Source organism: Punica granatum, chromosome 2 (genome assembly GCF_007655135.1).
Source record: "Punica granatum isolate Tunisia-2019 chromosome 2, ASM765513v2, whole genome shotgun sequence".
Classification (NCBI taxonomy): domain Eukaryota; kingdom Viridiplantae; phylum Streptophyta; class Magnoliopsida; order Myrtales; family Lythraceae; genus Punica; species Punica granatum.
Genome location: NC_045128.1, coordinates 1949652 through 1967362, shown reverse-complemented (window position 1 = coordinate 1967362; position 17711 = coordinate 1949652). Strand labels below are relative to the sequence as shown.

Sequence of the window (17711 nt, the reverse complement as noted above, 5' to 3'; positions counted from 1 at the left end):
AATGAGATACAACACCACCTGATGATTTCCAGCAGGGTATATAAGAGGCAAAGGTTTCGTTGCCGAGACTGATCGTGACAAAATGGACATTGCGTTTCGAACTTTAGCTACTTGGACTTATATTAGTCTCTGCTTTGTTTGACTCTCCATTCCCGCAGAAAGAGAGGCGATGAGAATGAAACTCACTGATAATGACATATCCATTCTCGAGCATCGGCCGGCAAGTTTATAATATCCTATGAAACCTATATTTTATTGACATGATGCACCGCGAGAGATGTGCAGCCGAACCTTGGAGGTTATTCTAATCCCGATATTGATACCAAACAGTAAATGCCGAAGCCCAAAAATTCTTGTGACTTTTATTTCTGCTACAGAAAAGAAGAACATTATATAATAAATCTTCCAACAATTTGCTTTCGAGTGAACGGTCTAACTTGTTGTAAAAGTTAGCGATGCAGCAGAGTTTGCAGACTGCTCGTTCTTGTATCCTATAATGCCGAGGTCGTGGCAGATGAAACTGATGTTTGTAGATCTGCCACTCTCGTGTCACTGATAAGCATGAGGATCAAACATTGGGATTATATGCGAGGGACTAACAAGTACCTTGGACTGCGAAGGATCGTGATTACTCGTAAGCATCTGTGACTTCTCAATGTTGCTATAAGCAGAAAGGTATGTTGTGATTCACATACCTTCTGAGGTTGATTGATTTTTTCGACAGAACATGATCAAACAAAGGAGGGAGGTGAAGACAAACATCACGGAATTGCGACCCACACATGGATTCTGCTAGGCATCCTTCTTGTGATTGCCCTGCTAGTGGTTTCAGCCATATGTTTTGTCTTAAAAAGATGTCACAATCGCAAGAAAACGAACCCACCCCCCAAAAATGAAGGTATGATCCGAAATGCATGCTTTTTCCATGAGGAAACTAAACTTTCATATGTAAGGGGATCTGATATCTTCCTCTTCCTCCCTACAGTAATCAAAGACATTCTCCTGAAGAAACCATCTTGCCTGGAAGTCCCGATCAAGGAAGTTTACACCGCCACAAACAACTTACATCAATCAAATGTCATTGGCCAGGGAACTGCTGGTGAGCTACCAGCACGTAGCATTTTCATAGGAGCAATATGTTTTCTAAAATTTTATCTTAGTTTTTGTTTTCTCCTAATTAATTTGTTGCTTTGTTTCCAAAATCAAAATAATTGGCAGGAAAGGTTTACAAGGGCATAATGTCGACTCATCAGCAGGTTGCGATAAAGCACATCATCGAAGAAAATGTGGACACGGTTATTCGAGAAGTCACGAGCTTGTCACATGTGAAGCACCCGAATCTCGTCTCATTGCTGGGATGCTGCGTGAACGAGGACGAGTGCTTCCTCATATATGAGCTGTGCCCTAATGGCAACCTCTCTGAATGGATTTTCGGTACATTTTATCCGTACGACCATCTTGATCTGCATTTTTTTTATTTTGATGATCTGTCAAAAATGTGTAACAAGAAATCGTATATGCTCGTTAGGGAAGGATAAGGCCCTCAGTTGGATCCGGAGGCTTGAGATTGCTGTTGGGAGTGCGACAGGCCTTAGCTTTCTGCACACGTATCCTGAAGGTTGCATTGTTCATCGAGATATCAAGGTTCCCCCTGCAACTTCAACGTTCTGAATAGAAATGGAACTGGAAACACATAGATAACAACTTTTATCAGATTGAGCCTGTACAACTTAATCATGGAGCTGAAGATCTGATCATAGCCTATGCCTTACGGGGTTTTAGCTGTGCATAAGCTGCATCCAATCTTCCTGGTCTTCGTCTTTGATTGAATCTAATTGTTTTTATAGATTAACTGTAGTAGTTTTTTATTCACCTAAAGTTTGGTACTCTTCTTGCAGCCAACAAACATTCTCTTGGGGCCAAACTTCGAAGCCAAGCTCTCGGATTTTGGGCTCTCTAAGGTCATCGAAGCAGGTCAGACTCACGTGAGCTCCGAAGTAAGGGGAACCTTTGGATATTTAGATCCGAAGTACCAAGACAACCGCCGTGTGAACTCATCAGGTGACGTGTACAGCTTTGGGATTGTGCTCCTGCAAATACTCTCTGGGAAGAAGGTTGTTAACTTGAACGAGGACAAACCCATGTCACTAGACAAAAGGGTGAGCAAAATATTATGTATTTTACGATCCGCTTTAGTCGCATAATAAACGTATATCCACACCTTATGTCAAGTCTAAATCTTCGCAATTATCATTTTTTGAATTTCCAAGTTTCTATACGAAAGTTGACCTTTTTAGCGTTGTTCTGCAACTACCAGGCGAAGGGTCTGACAAAAGGCGGCAATACAATGGAATTTGCAGATCCAAAGCTCGATGGTGAGTACTCAGTGGAAGCATTTGATCTCACACTTCGGTTGGCTCTCTCGTGCACGACAATGAAGCAAGAAAGGCCGTCAATGGAACAAGTCCTTGTAATTTTACAGGAGGCGCTTGAAATATCGACCAGGGCTAAAGCCTCCTCTCCCGAGTTTATGTCTGCGTAGCTTTTGGGCAGAGGACTGAGCCTTTTTGGATTGTTTTGTTCTTTGCAAGGAGGGTACTATACAGGCAGATAATTTTCTTTTCATTTAACTGTTGTAATAAAATATGAAAATTTTTGTTGGTTGGTAGCAGATTTATCTGTCAATGAACAGAATAATGGCAGGACTGGTCATTCATAAGAGCATATATAGACTCGTGATACAATCCGAAGTGAAAGATAAGACGAAAGTCTGCAGTATCAATGAAGGAGTAAACATATCTGCTTTCGCAGTTCCGTAGAACAGGAAGTTCTTTGTCGAGATCAAGGGGCATGTTGATTCCTGACCGTCTAAATTCTAATTCTGAGGGTCCAAGTGCACTGTTAGACAGTGACTAAGTCCTGACCATCAATGGTTCCTCTGGTCCTCTGCCTCTAATGATCCCATCGTCGAAATGTTGTCTACAATCTAGTCCGCCACGCCGACCTATCAGATAAATAACAATCTTGCACGGAGCCTTAAGAAAAATCTCATTCATAGCCAGGCAGGATCCTTCAGGGGCTGGACCACAGCCTTTACTTGCAAGTAGTTTCTAAGGCTGTAGATCCCCCTCTCCCTCCCATGTCCGCTCATCTTGTACCCTCCAAAGGGAATCGCAGCATCGAATACAGCATAGCAATTAACCCAGACACTCCCAACCCGAAGAGCTCGGGTCAAGGTGTTGGCAGTGTCGATGCTCTGAGTGAAAACTCCTGCTGCCAATCCATAGTGGCTCTTGTTGGCCCTCTCAATCACCTCGTTCAGATCCCTATGTCCAAAAGAAAAACGAGATCAATATGAAGTGGTATCGAATAATGTTCACATGACGTGTTTTGTTTGGTTCAAAGAACAGACAAGCCAGTAAATGCGCTTTGAATAACTAATGACTTCCTGCTGATCATACTTGTATTTCAGGATACTTTGCACTGGTCCGAAGATCTCGTCCTTTGCTATCAACATGTCATCCTGAAATTACATGATAAATGAAACATGATTACATTCCCTTGATGGATTTCTCAGGAATGTTCGATAATATGTTATGGCTGAGTATCTACAGTGATACCTGTACGTCTGAGAATACTGTCGGTTGGACATAGAATCCTTTGGAGCCCAACTGTTCACCTCCTGATTCGAGCTTAGCTCCGCTCTCGATACCCGATCTAATGTAGGTCATAATCTTTTCGAACTGCTTCGAATCGATCTATGTAGTTTGACAGACAGAGATGCATTTAAGCAAGTTCTCCATACAATGGGAAGAACATTGGCTAATAAGAATACTAATTACCTGAGGACCTTGCTCAACATCTTGCCTGAAAGGGTCTCCGATGACTCGTTTCATGGCACGTGCCTTTGCTTTCTCTACGAATTCATCATACACACTCTCGTGTACGAATGTCCTAGACCCAGCACAGCAGCACTGGCCCTGCATCAAAAGACGCACGTTCTGTTAGCATCATTTTCATCCTTTTGTATGCTCTCAGATAATGGAAGATATAATCCGTGCACCTGGTTGAAGAACACGGCCAAATGCGCCACCTCAACAGCTTTATCAATATCGGCATCCCCGCAGATAATGAAAGGGGATTTTCCTCCAAGTTCTAAAGTAACAGGTTTGAGGTTGCTCTTTGCTGCCAATCCTAGGACATTCTTACCGGTCTCTGTCGATCCTGTAAAGGCAAGCTGCAATCAGGAGGAAGTGCAAAACGGACTGGACTTAGATTTTGCTCTTCGCACGAAAGGATTCTCAAGATGATTAACCGATAAAGTACCTTGTCTATGTCCATGTGGCTACAAAGAGCTGCACCAACGGTCGGACCAAAACCCGAGATCACATTTAGGACACCCGGGGGGAGTCCAGCCTGTTAGATAACAGGGTTAGCAACAGAAATCCGTTATCAAGATGGTTGTACTAAGTTGTAGTGCTTTTCAATATAGCTCAAGCAAGAACAAGAAGCCCCACATCAGAAAATCTCACCTCGTGAAGCAGCCTTGCTGCATAGAGTGCTGATAGTGGGGTCTGCTCTGCGGTCTTCAGCACGACAGTGTTTCCACATGCCAAGGCGGGCCCAATCTTCCAAGCAAATATGAGAAGAGGGAAGTTCCATGGGATGATCTGCCCTGCGACTCCAATGGGTTCGTGCAGCGTCTGCGCATGGTACTGCCCGTCTGAAGGAACTGTAAGGCCATGAATCTTATCCGCCCAACCTGAACATGAGTCCTAGATCTATATGAGTTTGTGATTCGTCATTAAAAGGAGAGAAGAAAATGAATTTCAACTTTTACCAGCATAGTATCTCATTAACCGTATCACCATTGGGATTTCGATATCTGCAGCCTGCTTGTAAGGCTTCCCACTATCCCAAGTCTCTATTGATGCTAGCTCAGGTCGATGCTTTTCGAGCAGGTCTGCGAATCGCAACAGTACACATGACCTTTCCTGGCAAATGAGAAAAGCAAACAGCGATTAATGAAATTCCTAAGATCTCCGCTGTTTGCAGCTATTGGAATTATACTCGTGGAATGTTAGATGGCGAGGATATTACATAAGGGATCATCTTCGGCCAGGGCCCGTTATCGAAAGCCCTGCGAGCGGCCAGAACTGCACGATTAACATCCTCTTGATTGCCTTCAGCCACATGAGCTATTATTTCTCCTGTCCTTGGATCGATGGTGGAAAAAGTTTTTCCTGCAAGCCGTAATATTTTTAATTGAGAATCGAGATTTCATCGCGACCAAAGTAGGGTATGAAATGAGGATCTGACCTGAGGCAGCATCAACAAACGCTCCATCTATCAGAAGCTGAGTGTTTTCGATGTTGACACTCGGGCTGATAGGTTCCTCTACTGCTGCAGAGGTACTAAATCTGCTGCCGATGCCTCTCCCCCAGCTCGGAAATCCGCCTGAATTGAGAGAAGTTATTGTAGATCAGTTTCCAAATTACATTTCACCAGACAAACATACACAAAGAACAAGAAGAAGGAAAACTTCCTCTAATATGTTTAACGAATTACAGAGGAGAAACTAACATGACCGCAAACACAACATGGCACTTCAGTCTAGGCAAGTAAGCGAATATAAGCACGAGATATTTGATCTCTCACTCATTCTCTCTTACCTGGTCCCTGTAAACTCCAACTTGGGAGCACATAATTTCAACCACAATGAGCATAGAAAGAAAGAGAGATGTACCAAAGCGACACAACCGGTAAGCTGAGGAAGAACAACGGGAAGTGAGTGATACGATTCTTCGCATAGTCATCACTGCAAGGAGAAAAGCTCCGATTGCCGGGTCTTCTGTGAATTGCAGATATGAAGGCTTTCTTCTCAATGCATTTGATCCCAATTCTGTTTCCTGAAATACAGGTTAGAGTGATAAGTTAACAGTTCCTATCTTTACTCTTAGCTCGTCAAATTGGGGTCGGTTGATTGATTGATTGATTGTGATTACTTCCAACTTGTTACCAATAGGCCAAAATTGCATGTTCCCGCTTTTGTTGAATGATTCATCATCATTATCTAACAATGATTGCTTCAGTTACCGTAATTTGTCTCAACCTATGGCTTATGGCCATTGGTATAGCCTAGTGGGATAAAGCTGCTACATTCCTATACCTGAAATAATATCAAGCATGAAAGGGAAAAAGTATCACATGGGAATCTTTTGTTTTCTATCGATTAGTTCTCGAGAAAACAGGAAAATGATCAAATTGATCAGACAATGATGTTAGCACCCTTCTTTGGCAGTTACTTCTGCAATTCCACTTTCGGATATCCAATGGATATAGACAGAAGATCAACGATAGGGTCCAAGCAATCATCATTTCATGCTATCACCGAATGTGTCATCTCGAGTATGATTTGCAATACGAACCTAATCGATATGGACAGACTTTTGTGCTGTACTGCATATGTCGAATTACAAGTGCATCATAGACCCGATTACATTCGGACAAGATTTGACTTGGTCAGTTTTAAAGCTAACTATTGTTTCCCGAGGAGATGAATGAGCCACTAGCATTAGTTGCTTACGAAGAACAGAAACTTCTTATAGGAATCAGAAGAAATAACTTGCAATTGTATTTGCACGATTCGGTTGGATCGGCGCATATAAATTGACTCAGAGAAAACATCGCACACCGGATTCATCTGCAGACTGCAGCTGGCTCTGACCACCAAAACAAATGATTTATTTGTGTACATCCAATTTCCCGTGCTCGACGTCATTCTTTTACTATAGAAACCTCTTCTTGCAGTCACAGTAGTAGACCATGAACACGACCCACTTTATCAGATTTCTCAAACATACACCGAGCAATTGAGGTACCGCGGCGCCCACTCTGGCACCGCCCCACTCCCGGCCCCACACTAAGAAGAGGCAGAATGACCTCAAGCACAGCTGCCACAGGAAGAACACGGGCGCGTCTCCGTCTCCCTCAGCTGAGGTATGCCGCCATCCCGATCGCAATGTCCCCATGTTTCTCATTGAGGACAGAGATCACCATCCCGACATTCCATATCGATCTCATTTCCACTCGACGTGCTTGATCAGTAAAGCTAGGAAAAGTCCCCCGAACAGCAGCGAAAACAGCACCTTCAGAGGTACAGCATCGTACGACCTGGGATCGATTGGTAGGAGTTCATCCCGACCGTGATTAACCCGAGGCTAACGAGTGCAGATAGCAAGATAACATACACAGAAGTAATCAGAGGACCTATGAACCCGAAATCTTTCCCGGGTCCGAGAAAGAATCCCCTGAAGCTCTGAAGGGTATCCCCTTCATAAATTGCCAATGAATGGCGGACGAGTAAGATCTTGTTCAGGAGGTCCAGCGGATGTACGAGGATCAAGTGCATGAAACCCAGTGAGGCAAATTGTCGAAAGTGTTTTAGAATAAATTGTCAATCCGAATGGGACTCCAAGGAGGCGCATAAATACGGCAGAAGCCTCTGATGCAGAAGCGGACGTTTCCCCAATCATCACAGGTGGCTGAACTGAATAAGACTTCGTGGAAGAAGAACTTGAAGAGCAGGAGGGAGAGGAAGAGAGGGAAGGAGGCGAGGAGGGTGAAGATTTAGAACTTGGGATTCCTGGCTGCGATCATGAGGGACTGTCCGAGGACGCCACTGAACCCGAGCTTGTCCTTCATCATGATGGATTCGTTGCCCATGTTCTTGTTCGGTTCTTCTCGGGGCGTTCTTTCTTCCTCGGAGCTCTTTCTCATCGCTCAGTGTCTCTCCAAACGAAACTGCAACTAATCGTCAAAATTATACATACATACATATTATTATACATAAATACCAGAACCAATCACGGGTTTATATTTATATATTTATATTATATACAAATAGTAATTATTACAGTTTCATATATTAATTTACTTATTATTATTATTATTATTATTATTATTGAAAATAAAAGTTCTCAATAATCAATTTTCAATAGAATTACATGAAAGCTTTTGAGCAGTTCACTTATAATTTTATAATCAACGTTCTTATTATGTCTTGTAAATTTATTTAATTTCTTTCACAATTTTAGTCCGTGATATAAATAATTATATTATTTTATACATTTTCATTTTTTTATATTATTTTTAAATTTATGAACTCTTCCTTCTAAATAAAGATTGTTATTATTCTATATAATATTATTTTTTCAATTTATATAATCTTCCTTCGTGGGTAAGAACGTTATTGTTCTACATAATGAGACATTATATATATATATATTTTTTATATATGTATATTAACTCTATCTATAATATATACTTCTTATATATTTCTTATTGTTTTAGAATTTATTAAAAGATACTCATTTCTATGGTTCATGATTCTTATTTTTAACACGTTAAATTTTACTTTTCAATATCCTTGTACATATACATGTTTAGTTCTTATGATAAATTATATATATGCTTCATTAATTTTTGTAAGAATATCAAAATTTTTATATCAATTCCTATAAGTTAGGCTCAATTTTTGTAATGTTATGTTAAGTTAATTGTTTATATGCATTTATCACTCATGTGTAATTAAGAAATTACAACAAAAATTATAATTGTCTTTAGTAAGAGATTCAGGTACATGTAATTGAATTTATTAAATATTTTTAATTATTATTCTTTGTTTTTAATTATTTTTCACATCCTTTCAGTTTTCTTTTGATTATTATATATAGTGAGTAGGACATTCAGATACACTAATTTCATTTATGAAAAAAACTTAATTATTATATTTATTCTTAATTTTTTCATATATTTTAAATTTTCTTTAAAGCATTTATTATGCACCCAAGTAAATTTTAGTTATATATAGATTGTTTACCTGAAATCAAATGAATTATGTTATAGATAATAATCAGTAAATTATTGTAAAAAATTATTCATATCAAATAATTGCAAAATATTCTGACAAAATAATTAACTGCAGTTAACTAAATATAAAATTTCTATATTGATGAGTAAAAATAAAATAATCTCTTTCAATTGTGAACAATTAGTTGAACTAAAATCCAAGAAAGAAAGAGAGGAAATGAAAAATATACATAAATGTAAGAGTGAAGAAGAAAAAATTTACTGCATCGAAATATGAATGAAATATAGAGTGTGATGTTAAAATTTGGTAATAAGTACTTATATAAGAATTTTATATGTCAATTAAGATGAATTTATTCAAATATTGCATAATATCTACCAATTTTCAACAAAAATATTTTTTTAATGTAAGTATGGCAACATATTACAGTAGAATAAACAAAACGTTATCAGTTAGTAAAGTGAGAACTATTGTTTTGTCCACATCATTTGTTTGGGAATTCCCCATTCCAATTATTTCTATTTACATAATACAAAATTGGGTTAATAACAAAAAACACAAACTTTTCGCATTTTAACAATTCTGTCACGAAATTTTTTCCTTAACCTAGAAACGCACAAACTTTCGATTTGATAATAATTCTAACACGAAATCAAATTTTCCGTTAATATGGACGGGAATTGCTGACTTGTAGGTCGAGTGGGGTCGTCGGCACCCTCTATGATAGCAGGCGACCTCAATCGAGGGGGTGGTGGCTGGCGACGAGGCCCCTCATCACTGGCCACCGTCCTTCCTCCTAGATTTTTTCCCTTTTTAATTTCTTTTGTTTTAAATTTCTGAAATAATTTTATTATTAAAAAAGTATGATGGATCTCACTCGATCTACACGTTAGCAATTTTTGTCCTAGTAAACAGAAAATTTGACACCATGCTAAAATTGTTATCAAATCGAAAGTTTGTGCATTTTTATATTAAGGAAAAAAGCTCGTGCTAGAATTGTTAAAATATGAAAAAATTTGTACTTTTTTTTATTATTAACCCTGCAAAATTTATATCATTAACTTTCTCAACATATATATGCAAGACAAATGGCAAACATGTATATACTTTTAAATCAAAATGAAATCTTCGAATCCATATATATATATATATATAAATTTTTTAAATTGAAAATCAAATATTCTAATCAATACAAATATATTATTAAATATATGAACAATGTTAATTTAATTTGGAAAAAAAGGGTAAGAAGGAACTATATTGAACACAAATTAATAGATATATGTCAAAAATCAACAAAAGCCAAAAACATACTAGCGACGGGGATAAATGAAAAATTAAAAAAGAAAAAGTTCAAGTATGGCAGGATGAAACTCTTTGATCATATTGACCATATACTCATCTGGCGTTATAGTGTTTGTCATGTTAAAGAGCATACATGGCTCCAATTTTTGTTCAGAATTTTGACATAATACATTAATAAAATTAAAAAACTCAAAATTTTTACAAAAAACACATTTAGCAATCCGGACACTTTGAGGCTATCATAAGTGACAGAAAAATAAAAATTTTAGGAAGTCACCTTCACGTTTAATTATAGATGTTTTTTTGGGAGTCGGATAATTCACGTTTAATGGCTTCAATATTGTTGAGACTAGTCACAGTTTATGTTTGGTAATTCTTATTTATAACGTATTGTATATAATATTATATAGATATCCATAAAACGAGATATATATCAAAATCTTTTGAAATACAAAAATAACGTATGCATTTAGAAACCAATCGAAATCTATAACCGAGAAAATCAACTATACTTATAAAAAAAAGTTTGTCATCGTTGATAATTACTTCAGGACTTCCATTTTCCTAATACAATGGATATAGACAATTAGATCAAACAAGGTCCAAACAATCATCATCGTGCTATCATTGAACGTGCCATTTCATTTTCGATATGACTTGCAACATGAACTGTATTGTTATGGAAAGATATTTGTTCTTGACTGCATATCTCAAATCACGAGTGCACTAAACACACGATAATCTCAGGACAAGTATCAATAGACCTGACGGGCTGAGGAAAAGTTCTCCAAGCAGATGAATTGAGCCACTAACATCACTTGCTTAAGAAGAACTGAACAATAATGCCCTGGCAAAGCAAGGATGATCGAATCTGCACGTCGGTCTGCAGCAGCCGGTGTCGACTTAAGAGAAAAATAATATAATGCAAACCAAACTCATCTGCAAGCTGTAATTGGCATGATTAGTTTACCACCGAATCAGATGATTGTGCCGTTTATTTATGTACATCCGATTTCCTGTGCTCAACATCGATCTTTTTCTCGAGAAACCTCTTCCTGCAGTCACAGCAGTAGACCATGAACACGACCCACTCGATCAGACTACCCAAATAGACACCAAGCACTTAAGCTACCAGCCTACCACTGCATCGACTGCGGTGCCGGTCCCCTTCTTGCCCCACGCCAAGTAGAGGCAGAGTGACCTCAAGCACAGCCGCCACAGAAAGAAGACGAGCATCGGCAGTAACCCGCGCCTCCGGCTCCCTCTGCTGAGGTATGCCGCCATCCCTATCGCGATGTCCCAGTGCTTCTCCTCCAGAACAGAGATTGCGATCCCGATATTCCATATCGATCTCCACTCGACGTACTTCATCAGCAAAGCCAAGAAAGGTCCTCTGGACAGCAGTGAAAAGAGCACCAGCTTCATGGCCACGGCTTCGTGCGACCAGGGATAGAACTGGTAGGAGTTCATCCCAAGCGAGACGAGTGCCAAAAGCAAGAGCGCATACACAGAAGAGATCGGAGGGCCTACGAAGCCGTACGGGTTTCAGGAAGAATCCCCTGAAGCTCTGCAGGGTCTTCCCGGCATAGAGTGCCGATGAGTGGCACAGGATCAATATCGTATTTAGGAGGCCCAGCGGGTGAACGAGGATCAAGTATGCGAAGCTCACTGAGGCAGGCAAACTGGTGAAAATGCTTCGGAATAAATGTCTTCATCCAACTCACGGGACCGTAAGAAGATGTATAGCAGAAGCCTCAGCGGCAGAATGTGTGCTGAGATTCATCGGAGAGCAGTGTGCGGGCTGAATCATAGAAGGCTTCTTAGAGGAGGAACTCGAAGAGCAGGAGGGAGAGGAAGAGAGGGAAGGCGTTGAGGAGGGCGAAGATCAAGAACTTGGGGTTCGTGGCTGAGATCTCGAGGGACTGTCCGAGGATGCCACCGAACCTGAGCTTGTCCTTCATTCGTTGTCCATTTGTTCGGTTCTTCTCGGGGTGTTCTTCTTCTTCCTCGGAGCTCTCAGCCTCTCATTAGTGCCTGTCTTATCAATGGTGGAAAGTCTTGCGGTCAGCGGCGGGTCTTTCCTCCAACATGCTGTCTCATGCGTCAAGTTGGAGGAGGGGCCTAAGGGGGAAGAGGAGAGGACCCCACCTTATCGCCTCTCGTGCGATGAACAACTCTCACTCCTGCCCGGTACAACTTCCCGGGCAAGACAAGTTCAAGTTGTAGTTGAGCTCAGCCTAATCGCGCCGTGCCATTGTCGGGTGGGCTTAACAAAGACCCGGAACGTTAAAATGTCGTGCTAATAAGGTGAATCTCGCATCGCACTGTGGCAATAGCTTGATGAGTATTACCATACCATCCCCCTTAAGCCCGATGTGAAAAGGCCCATCAATAATTTTAGGCCCATAAGGCTCCTCGTCAATATTAAAATAATAATAGTAATCCAAAATTGACAAAAAAGCATCAATATTGCAGGTCGGTATTGCATCATCATGCCAATGTCGTGCTATCTTGTCGTATCAGACTGTCGGTTGTCTAGTGCTAAAATAACATTTTCCTTCTTGTGCCTGCTAGTCATATCAACAAGATCTGTTAAGAGATCTATGTCATGCCAATCCATTAGTGTTACTATATTGAATCGGCCTAGGTAGACCCGTTAGTTCATGCGCCACATGAGTTCCGTTCCACCCTTACTCATCGATGTGTTTTGCCAGTTACGATCCCTTTGATATGAACTTCCTTATGATTTTTTTTGGATGAAGTGAATAAAATAATATCAATTTTGCGTCGATACATTTTAGTGATACTATCTGAGTTTCCACCGAATCACCGACCACACCACTGATTCGGAACCGATCGGGACAATCTAGCGGTTTGATGTACACGGTAAGCTACAATAGATACATTTCCAAAGATAGAGATCTCCATGAATGAAAGAGGAGCCATGACAGCCCAAAGCCATAGGCAAAACATTAAAGAACAGCCCTTAATGGAATAAATAAATTAGTTTGTTAGGGATAGTCCGTCGTTGTGCCTGGGCTGTGAGGATTCTCAACGTAAACTTTCAGGATCCGACCCGATCCCCCGGCGCCGACCGCCCCGTCCGCCTGCCAGCCTGACAACTCTCATAGTAACTGTCATTGCTAAGCAACCCGCCGATGTTTCCGCTCCCTCCCCCCTTTAATGTCTCCTCCCCAGCGAATCAATCAACCGTTAGGGTTACATCTGCAGGGGTAGAGAGAGAGAGAGAGAGAGAGAGAGAGAGAGAGCGGGGAGATCTCTGCTTTTCTCATCCTCCCTGCCCCCAATGTCCACCCTGATCCAGGAACAAAGGGATGCAGCCGTCGACGAAGCGTTTGCCCGGCGGGGCTGCTGCTTCTGGGGGAGCCCGCCCCGAGAATACGACGACGATGACCGGCCGTGCTCGGTGACAGACTGGTGGGAGCGGGTCGGGGCGCCCGGAGGGGATGAGAAGCCGTGGTGGGTCCGGGTTTGGAACAGGATGAGGGAGTGGTCGGAGTTGGCGGCCGGGCCGCGGTGGAAGACGTTCATCCGCCGGTTCAGCAGGAACCGCCCCGGGAAGGGCGGGAAGTTCCAGTACGACCCCCTGAGCTACGCACGGAACTTTGACGAGGGGAAGGCCGGGCAGGAAGGTCATTTCGACGAGGACGCCCTGTGGCGCGACTTCTCGTCGAGGTACGCCTCGATACCGGCTTCGTGCAAGTCGTCCATGGACCTCGGGAAGTCTGGTGGTCCCATCTTCGATTGATTCTCATGTAAAAAGTTTTTCTTGAACTTGATTAATAACTAATCACCGAGGAGAGAATTGTTTTGTTCCGTGCAAATGTCCGATGATGCTTCTTGATGCGTTTATTTTGAATGGTCCGATCCTGCTGCAACCAATGCATAAATGCTTATGCGAGGCAAAGCATTGACTGGATGTGTATGCACGCCGGATTCGATATGAACCATTGATGTGCACACCGGTCTCTAGTTAAATTAGCAATTTCTAGCAAGGCATATCCAATGCCAGACGTGTTTATAGGTGCAGCATAAGAGATTAGATTAACATGATTAGTTACATCCAAAATTTGTCATCCAAGCTAGTCTAAATAGGATCTACACGCAATGGTTGGGATACCAAGACGCATGGTAGGTTCGATCGGCATCGGAAGATCCGGGGATTGGAAATAGGTGGCCGAAGACCGTTAAAAGCCGATCTCCTGGAAAGGATTGTGGCCCATTTCTTGAAATGAGAAGAATCCATCGTCTCTGTGGACTCAGCCGAGCCTCCCTGGCAATAGCCGGCCTCCTTATTTTGGGCTAAGCCACCAGAATTCATGTATGGCGTCCTTGCAAAATGACCATAGGAACAAATGTGCTTCTGCAAATGCAGGCTCTTCCAAAGAATACAATTCGAAATCTATAAAACCCGACGGCTACATCTGCATCCGAAACTGACCGACGAATCGACTTCCAATTTCTCATGCACTACTGTTATGCAGTGCCCACCCTATTGGCTCTGTCTGAGGTGTAAATTGTTGAGTGTTCTGCCCAGCGCTGCTAACAGTGGATGGTTATCGTCAAGAAGCAACAACTCTATCCGATTGAAATAGACTCTTGAGTGGTAATCTTATCTCCGTATAGTACGTACATCGTATACCATATGCGAGTGTTACTAGATTTTCTGTTTCCCTGTACGTAGCCCCACCCTTTGTCGTATATACCAAGCAAAAGCGACAAGCAGACAAGCAAGCAAGCAAGCAAAGCTTCACAAACAGTTCTTGCTCAAAGCTGCAGTTCCTCCAGCCTTGGCATCGATCAAGGATGCTTATTGCTTGACCTGCATGCGAAATGATCAGCATGCAGCAACTCAAACAGCAACTCCAAATGCGGAAATCAAGGAAAGGGTAAAATAAAACCTTTTCATGAGTCATCAATTAAAATCAAATCCATTAAGAGACGACGACGATATAGAAACTCAAAAATTACGCACAGAGAAAAGGCCAAATGCATAAGAGCTAGGAACGAATATTCCAATCATCACCTGTCCTGTTGCGGCTCCTGTGCTCGCTGCTACGAATGACGTTGAATATTGAGGCAGCTCCACCGCCTCTCCAATCCTTAATAAACTCATTGATGGCTACCATCAACAGTCTTCTGTGTGGCTGCAAAATAAAAAGAATAATCAACTACCTTTAGTTTGTTCTCCAGAAGAGGGAAGAAAAACTATCAGACACATGCATACCGGTGATGGAGCGGACGGTGGTCGCGAGGCTTTCGACCATACCAAGCCCATCATAAATAACCTATCAGATTACACAATCAAAAAGAATGAGCCACACATATCCAGCGTCCAATTCAGAGCAATGGCAACTATTTTAACCTTTACAGTATCGGAAAGTGAAAATCTAATACCTTTGCAAGTGGAGCAACGCATCAGTCGATTGTTGGATACGATGTGAAGGTCAGGCTTGTATTCCTTCTCATTATATTGACACCCACAACAAACAGGGGAGCATCCTTAACCGGAGCAAAAATGACGACCTTCTCGGCACCCCCCTAGATCGAAAACAGTACTGACAGGCTTCTTGCCGAAAAGGAGGGTCTTGTTGTCCTTGATCTTCGCTTCGTGGTGCTTCCACTGACCGTGAACACTGTCGTACTTAAACATATAAGTCTTTCCGCAAAAGACGAGAGCGAGAACTCGATTACACAAGTGCAGATCTACAGCACTTCCAACAGAGATATTCTTCCAATTGACTAATCACGCCACTAATACAAGATTTCAGCTAGATCCGCAATTATCATGGAATTATCTATTAGAAACATCTGAGCAGCGGATCATCATGCGAATTGTGACATAGATCTTAGTTTTAAACAGATGAAAATGGCGGACACCAGACATGAGAAATGAAGTTACCATGTTACTTGGTGTTGATGAACTCATCCTTGACGGAGACGAGCTCGACGTCATCTCTCAGCACAGTGACCCAGGCGGCCGATCGTGGTGCTTCCACTGACCGTGAACACTATGACACTTAAACATACTAATGTTAAACAGACAATATGCAAACTCAGGTGAATGGAGATTTGTGTTGGGCATAATATACTAAGTGCATCGACTGGAAAGAGTGCAGAAGTATCTCCTGCATAGCTAAGGAAAATTTTTGACTGCACGAACCCAATTAGAGGGCCAAGCAAATAATCAGATCATTCAAAAATATCCACCAAGAACATGCCAAATCACAGCAATTAGTTTCTACACGCGAGACATTAAGCAACAGAGAGGACTCAACTGGCCAGCAAAAATCTGCATTCGGGCATGAAAGGTGTATTTCTTCTCTCTTTTTGGTGGACCAATAATACATATGTGCTGAAACCGGTTTTCTCAATGCTCAATTTCAATCCAAGAGATCGTAAACAAAATGCTGCAAGCATGTTTAATCGAGCGACACTACATCTACTGCATATTACTTTCCCAGTACTCCCTCGGCCCCTGGCAAGTCAATTTTAAGAGAGCTAGAAGGCATACCGATGGGTTCCTCCGAAGAGATGGAGTACTTGCCCTTTTTGGACCGAGGAGAGGATTGTTTGCAAATGTGCAATCAATTGTCAATGCTTCTTGATGCGTCTCTTTCGCATGATCTGATTCTGTTGCAACCAATGCGCAATGCTTATATGAGGCAAAGCATTGATTAATTGGATATATGCAAGCCGAGATCAACCAATGATGTGTAAGCCGATTTCTGGTGGCAATTTCTAGCATGACAAATCCAATGTCAGACGTGTTTATAGGTGCAGCATGAGAGTTCGTATCGGCATGATTAATTACATGGTTATGCCACTAGAGATTGACTGCAAGTCCTATTTCAAGTTTTTAGACCTTTAACATTGCTAGGCCAGAACTCGAATTTCCTTCCTCTGAGCTCGTTGGAATAGAAATATACGCACTACAGTTGGGATGAGTCTGCAGTTTGTTCTAACCTCAAAGCTTGACCGAGAAGCAGGAGAAGTTCGATTGGAGCAAAAATATCCGGGGATTGGAAGTTGTGGGAGCAAAGATCGATAGAAGCTGATCTCTTGGAAAGGATTGTGGCTCATTTCTTGAAAAGAGAAGGATCCATCGTCTCTGCGGACTTAGCCCAGCCTCACTGGCAATAGCCAGACTCTTTACAGGGCTATGCCTCCAGAATCCAGATTTCATTGATGGCCCTCCTTACCGAAAACCATTGGAAAAAATGTGCTTCCGCAAATGCAGTATTGCTGGCTGATTCCTAAGACACTATTGCTGTCTCTTCTGAAGAATTCGATTTGAAATTTATACAACTCAGAGGACGACATCTGCACCCAAACCTGCCTGACCAATCGACTGGCAATTATTCACGCAGTAGTATTATGCCGACCCTATTGGTAATGGTTCTGACTAAGGTGCTGATCGCTGAGCGTTCTGCTCGGCGCCACTGACCGTGGCGTGGACAGTTATCGTCGAGAGGGGACAACCCTAGTAGGGTCAGCGTTTGTTTGCTACGTC

At 41.7% G+C, this 17711-nt stretch overlaps 4 protein-coding genes and 1 pseudogene across 7 annotated transcripts; 2 read left to right on the top strand and 3 right to left on the bottom strand.

Moving 5' to 3' along the window:
* Positions 1–438: 438 nt before the first annotated feature.
* On the top strand, positions 439–2542 carry LOC116196828 (putative receptor-like protein kinase At5g39000). The gene is made up of 7 exons (XM_031526731.1): positions 439–634; positions 725–898; positions 986–1099; positions 1219–1434; positions 1529–1644; positions 1899–2159; positions 2318–2542. Exons 1-7 carry the CDS (start codon positions 562–564, stop codon positions 2540–2542), a joined length of 1179 nt encoding a protein of 392 aa, XP_031382591.1. The 5' UTR covers positions 439–561.
* Positions 2543–2679: 137 nt separating this feature from the next.
* On the bottom strand, positions 2680–7769 carry LOC116196591 (aldehyde dehydrogenase family 2 member B4, mitochondrial-like). Of its 4 annotated transcripts, none has more exons than XM_031526386.1 (12): positions 6587–7769; positions 5747–5909; positions 5320–5457; positions 5101–5243; positions 4841–4994; positions 4533–4762; positions 4327–4416; positions 4064–4237; positions 3843–3980; positions 3621–3758; positions 3462–3523; positions 2680–3326 (listed from the first exon to the last, which is right to left on the bottom strand). In XM_031526386.1, the coding sequence occupies exons 1-12, from the start codon at positions 6779–6781 to the stop codon at positions 3053–3055; spliced, it is 1899 nt and encodes a 632-aa protein (XP_031382246.1). In that variant the 5' UTR covers positions 6782–7769; the 3' UTR covers positions 2680–3052. The 4 variants fall into 4 exon arrangements, with proteins under 4 accessions (XP_031382246.1, XP_031382247.1, XP_031382248.1 ...); XM_031526387.1 differs by having other exon boundaries at positions 6695–7767; XM_031526388.1 differs by lacking the exon at positions 6587–7769 and adding an exon at positions 6020–6085.
* A 3024-nt stretch (positions 7770–10793) lies between these two features.
* LOC116195563 lies at positions 10794–12417 on the bottom strand. The gene is made up of 2 exons (XM_031524822.1): positions 11318–12417; positions 10794–11232 (listed from the first exon to the last, which is right to left on the bottom strand). The coding sequence occupies exons 1-2, from the start codon at positions 11645–11647 to the stop codon at positions 11200–11202; spliced, it is 363 nt and encodes a 120-aa protein (XP_031380682.1). The 5' UTR covers positions 11648–12417; the 3' UTR covers positions 10794–11199.
* A 728-nt stretch (positions 12418–13145) lies between these two features.
* On the top strand, positions 13146–14014 carry LOC116195562. The gene has a single exon (XM_031524821.1). The coding sequence runs from the start codon at positions 13485–13487 to the stop codon at positions 13944–13946; it is 462 nt and encodes a 153-aa protein (XP_031380681.1). The 5' UTR covers positions 13146–13484; the 3' UTR covers positions 13947–14014.
* Positions 14015–14285: 271 nt separating this feature from the next.
* LOC116196823 lies at positions 14286–15851 on the bottom strand (annotated as a pseudogene).
* Positions 15852–17711: the final 1860 nt, after the last annotated feature.

Bases quoted from the DNA above. Each gene is read 5' to 3' on its own strand.
- LOC116195563 (XM_031524822.1), bottom strand. From the start codon at position 11,647: ATGAACTCCTACCAGTTCTATCCCTGGTCGCACGAAGCCGTGGCCATG. The intron at 11,233-11,317 runs GTAGGCTGGTAG...CTGTGACTGCAG, and splicing joins GCACCGCAGTCGATGCAGTG to GAAGAGGTTTCTCGAGAAAA.
- LOC116196591 (XM_031526386.1), bottom strand. From the start codon at position 6,781: ATGACGTCGAGCACGGGAAATTGGATGTACACAAATAAATCATTTGTT. The intron at 5,458-5,746 runs GTACATCTCTCT...CTCTCAATTCAG, and splicing joins TTACCGGTTGTGTCGCTTTG to GCGGATTTCCGAGCTGGGGG. The intron at 3,327-3,461 runs GTATGATCAGCA...TTTTGGACATAG, and splicing joins CAAAGTATCCTGAAATACAA to GGATCTGAACGAGGTGATTG.
- LOC116196828 (XM_031526731.1), top strand. From the start codon at position 562: ATGAGGATCAAACATTGGGATTATATGCGAGGGACTAACAAGTACCTT. The intron at 1,435-1,528 runs GTACATTTTATC...TATGCTCGTTAG, and splicing joins CCTCTCTGAATGGATTTTCG to GGAAGGATAAGGCCCTCAGT. The intron at 1,645-1,898 runs GTTCCCCCTGCA...CTCTTCTTGCAG, and splicing joins TTGTTCATCGAGATATCAAG to CCAACAAACATTCTCTTGGG.
- LOC116195562 (XM_031524821.1), top strand. From the start codon at position 13,485: ATGTCCACCCTGATCCAGGAACAAAGGGATGCAGCCGTCGACGAAGCG.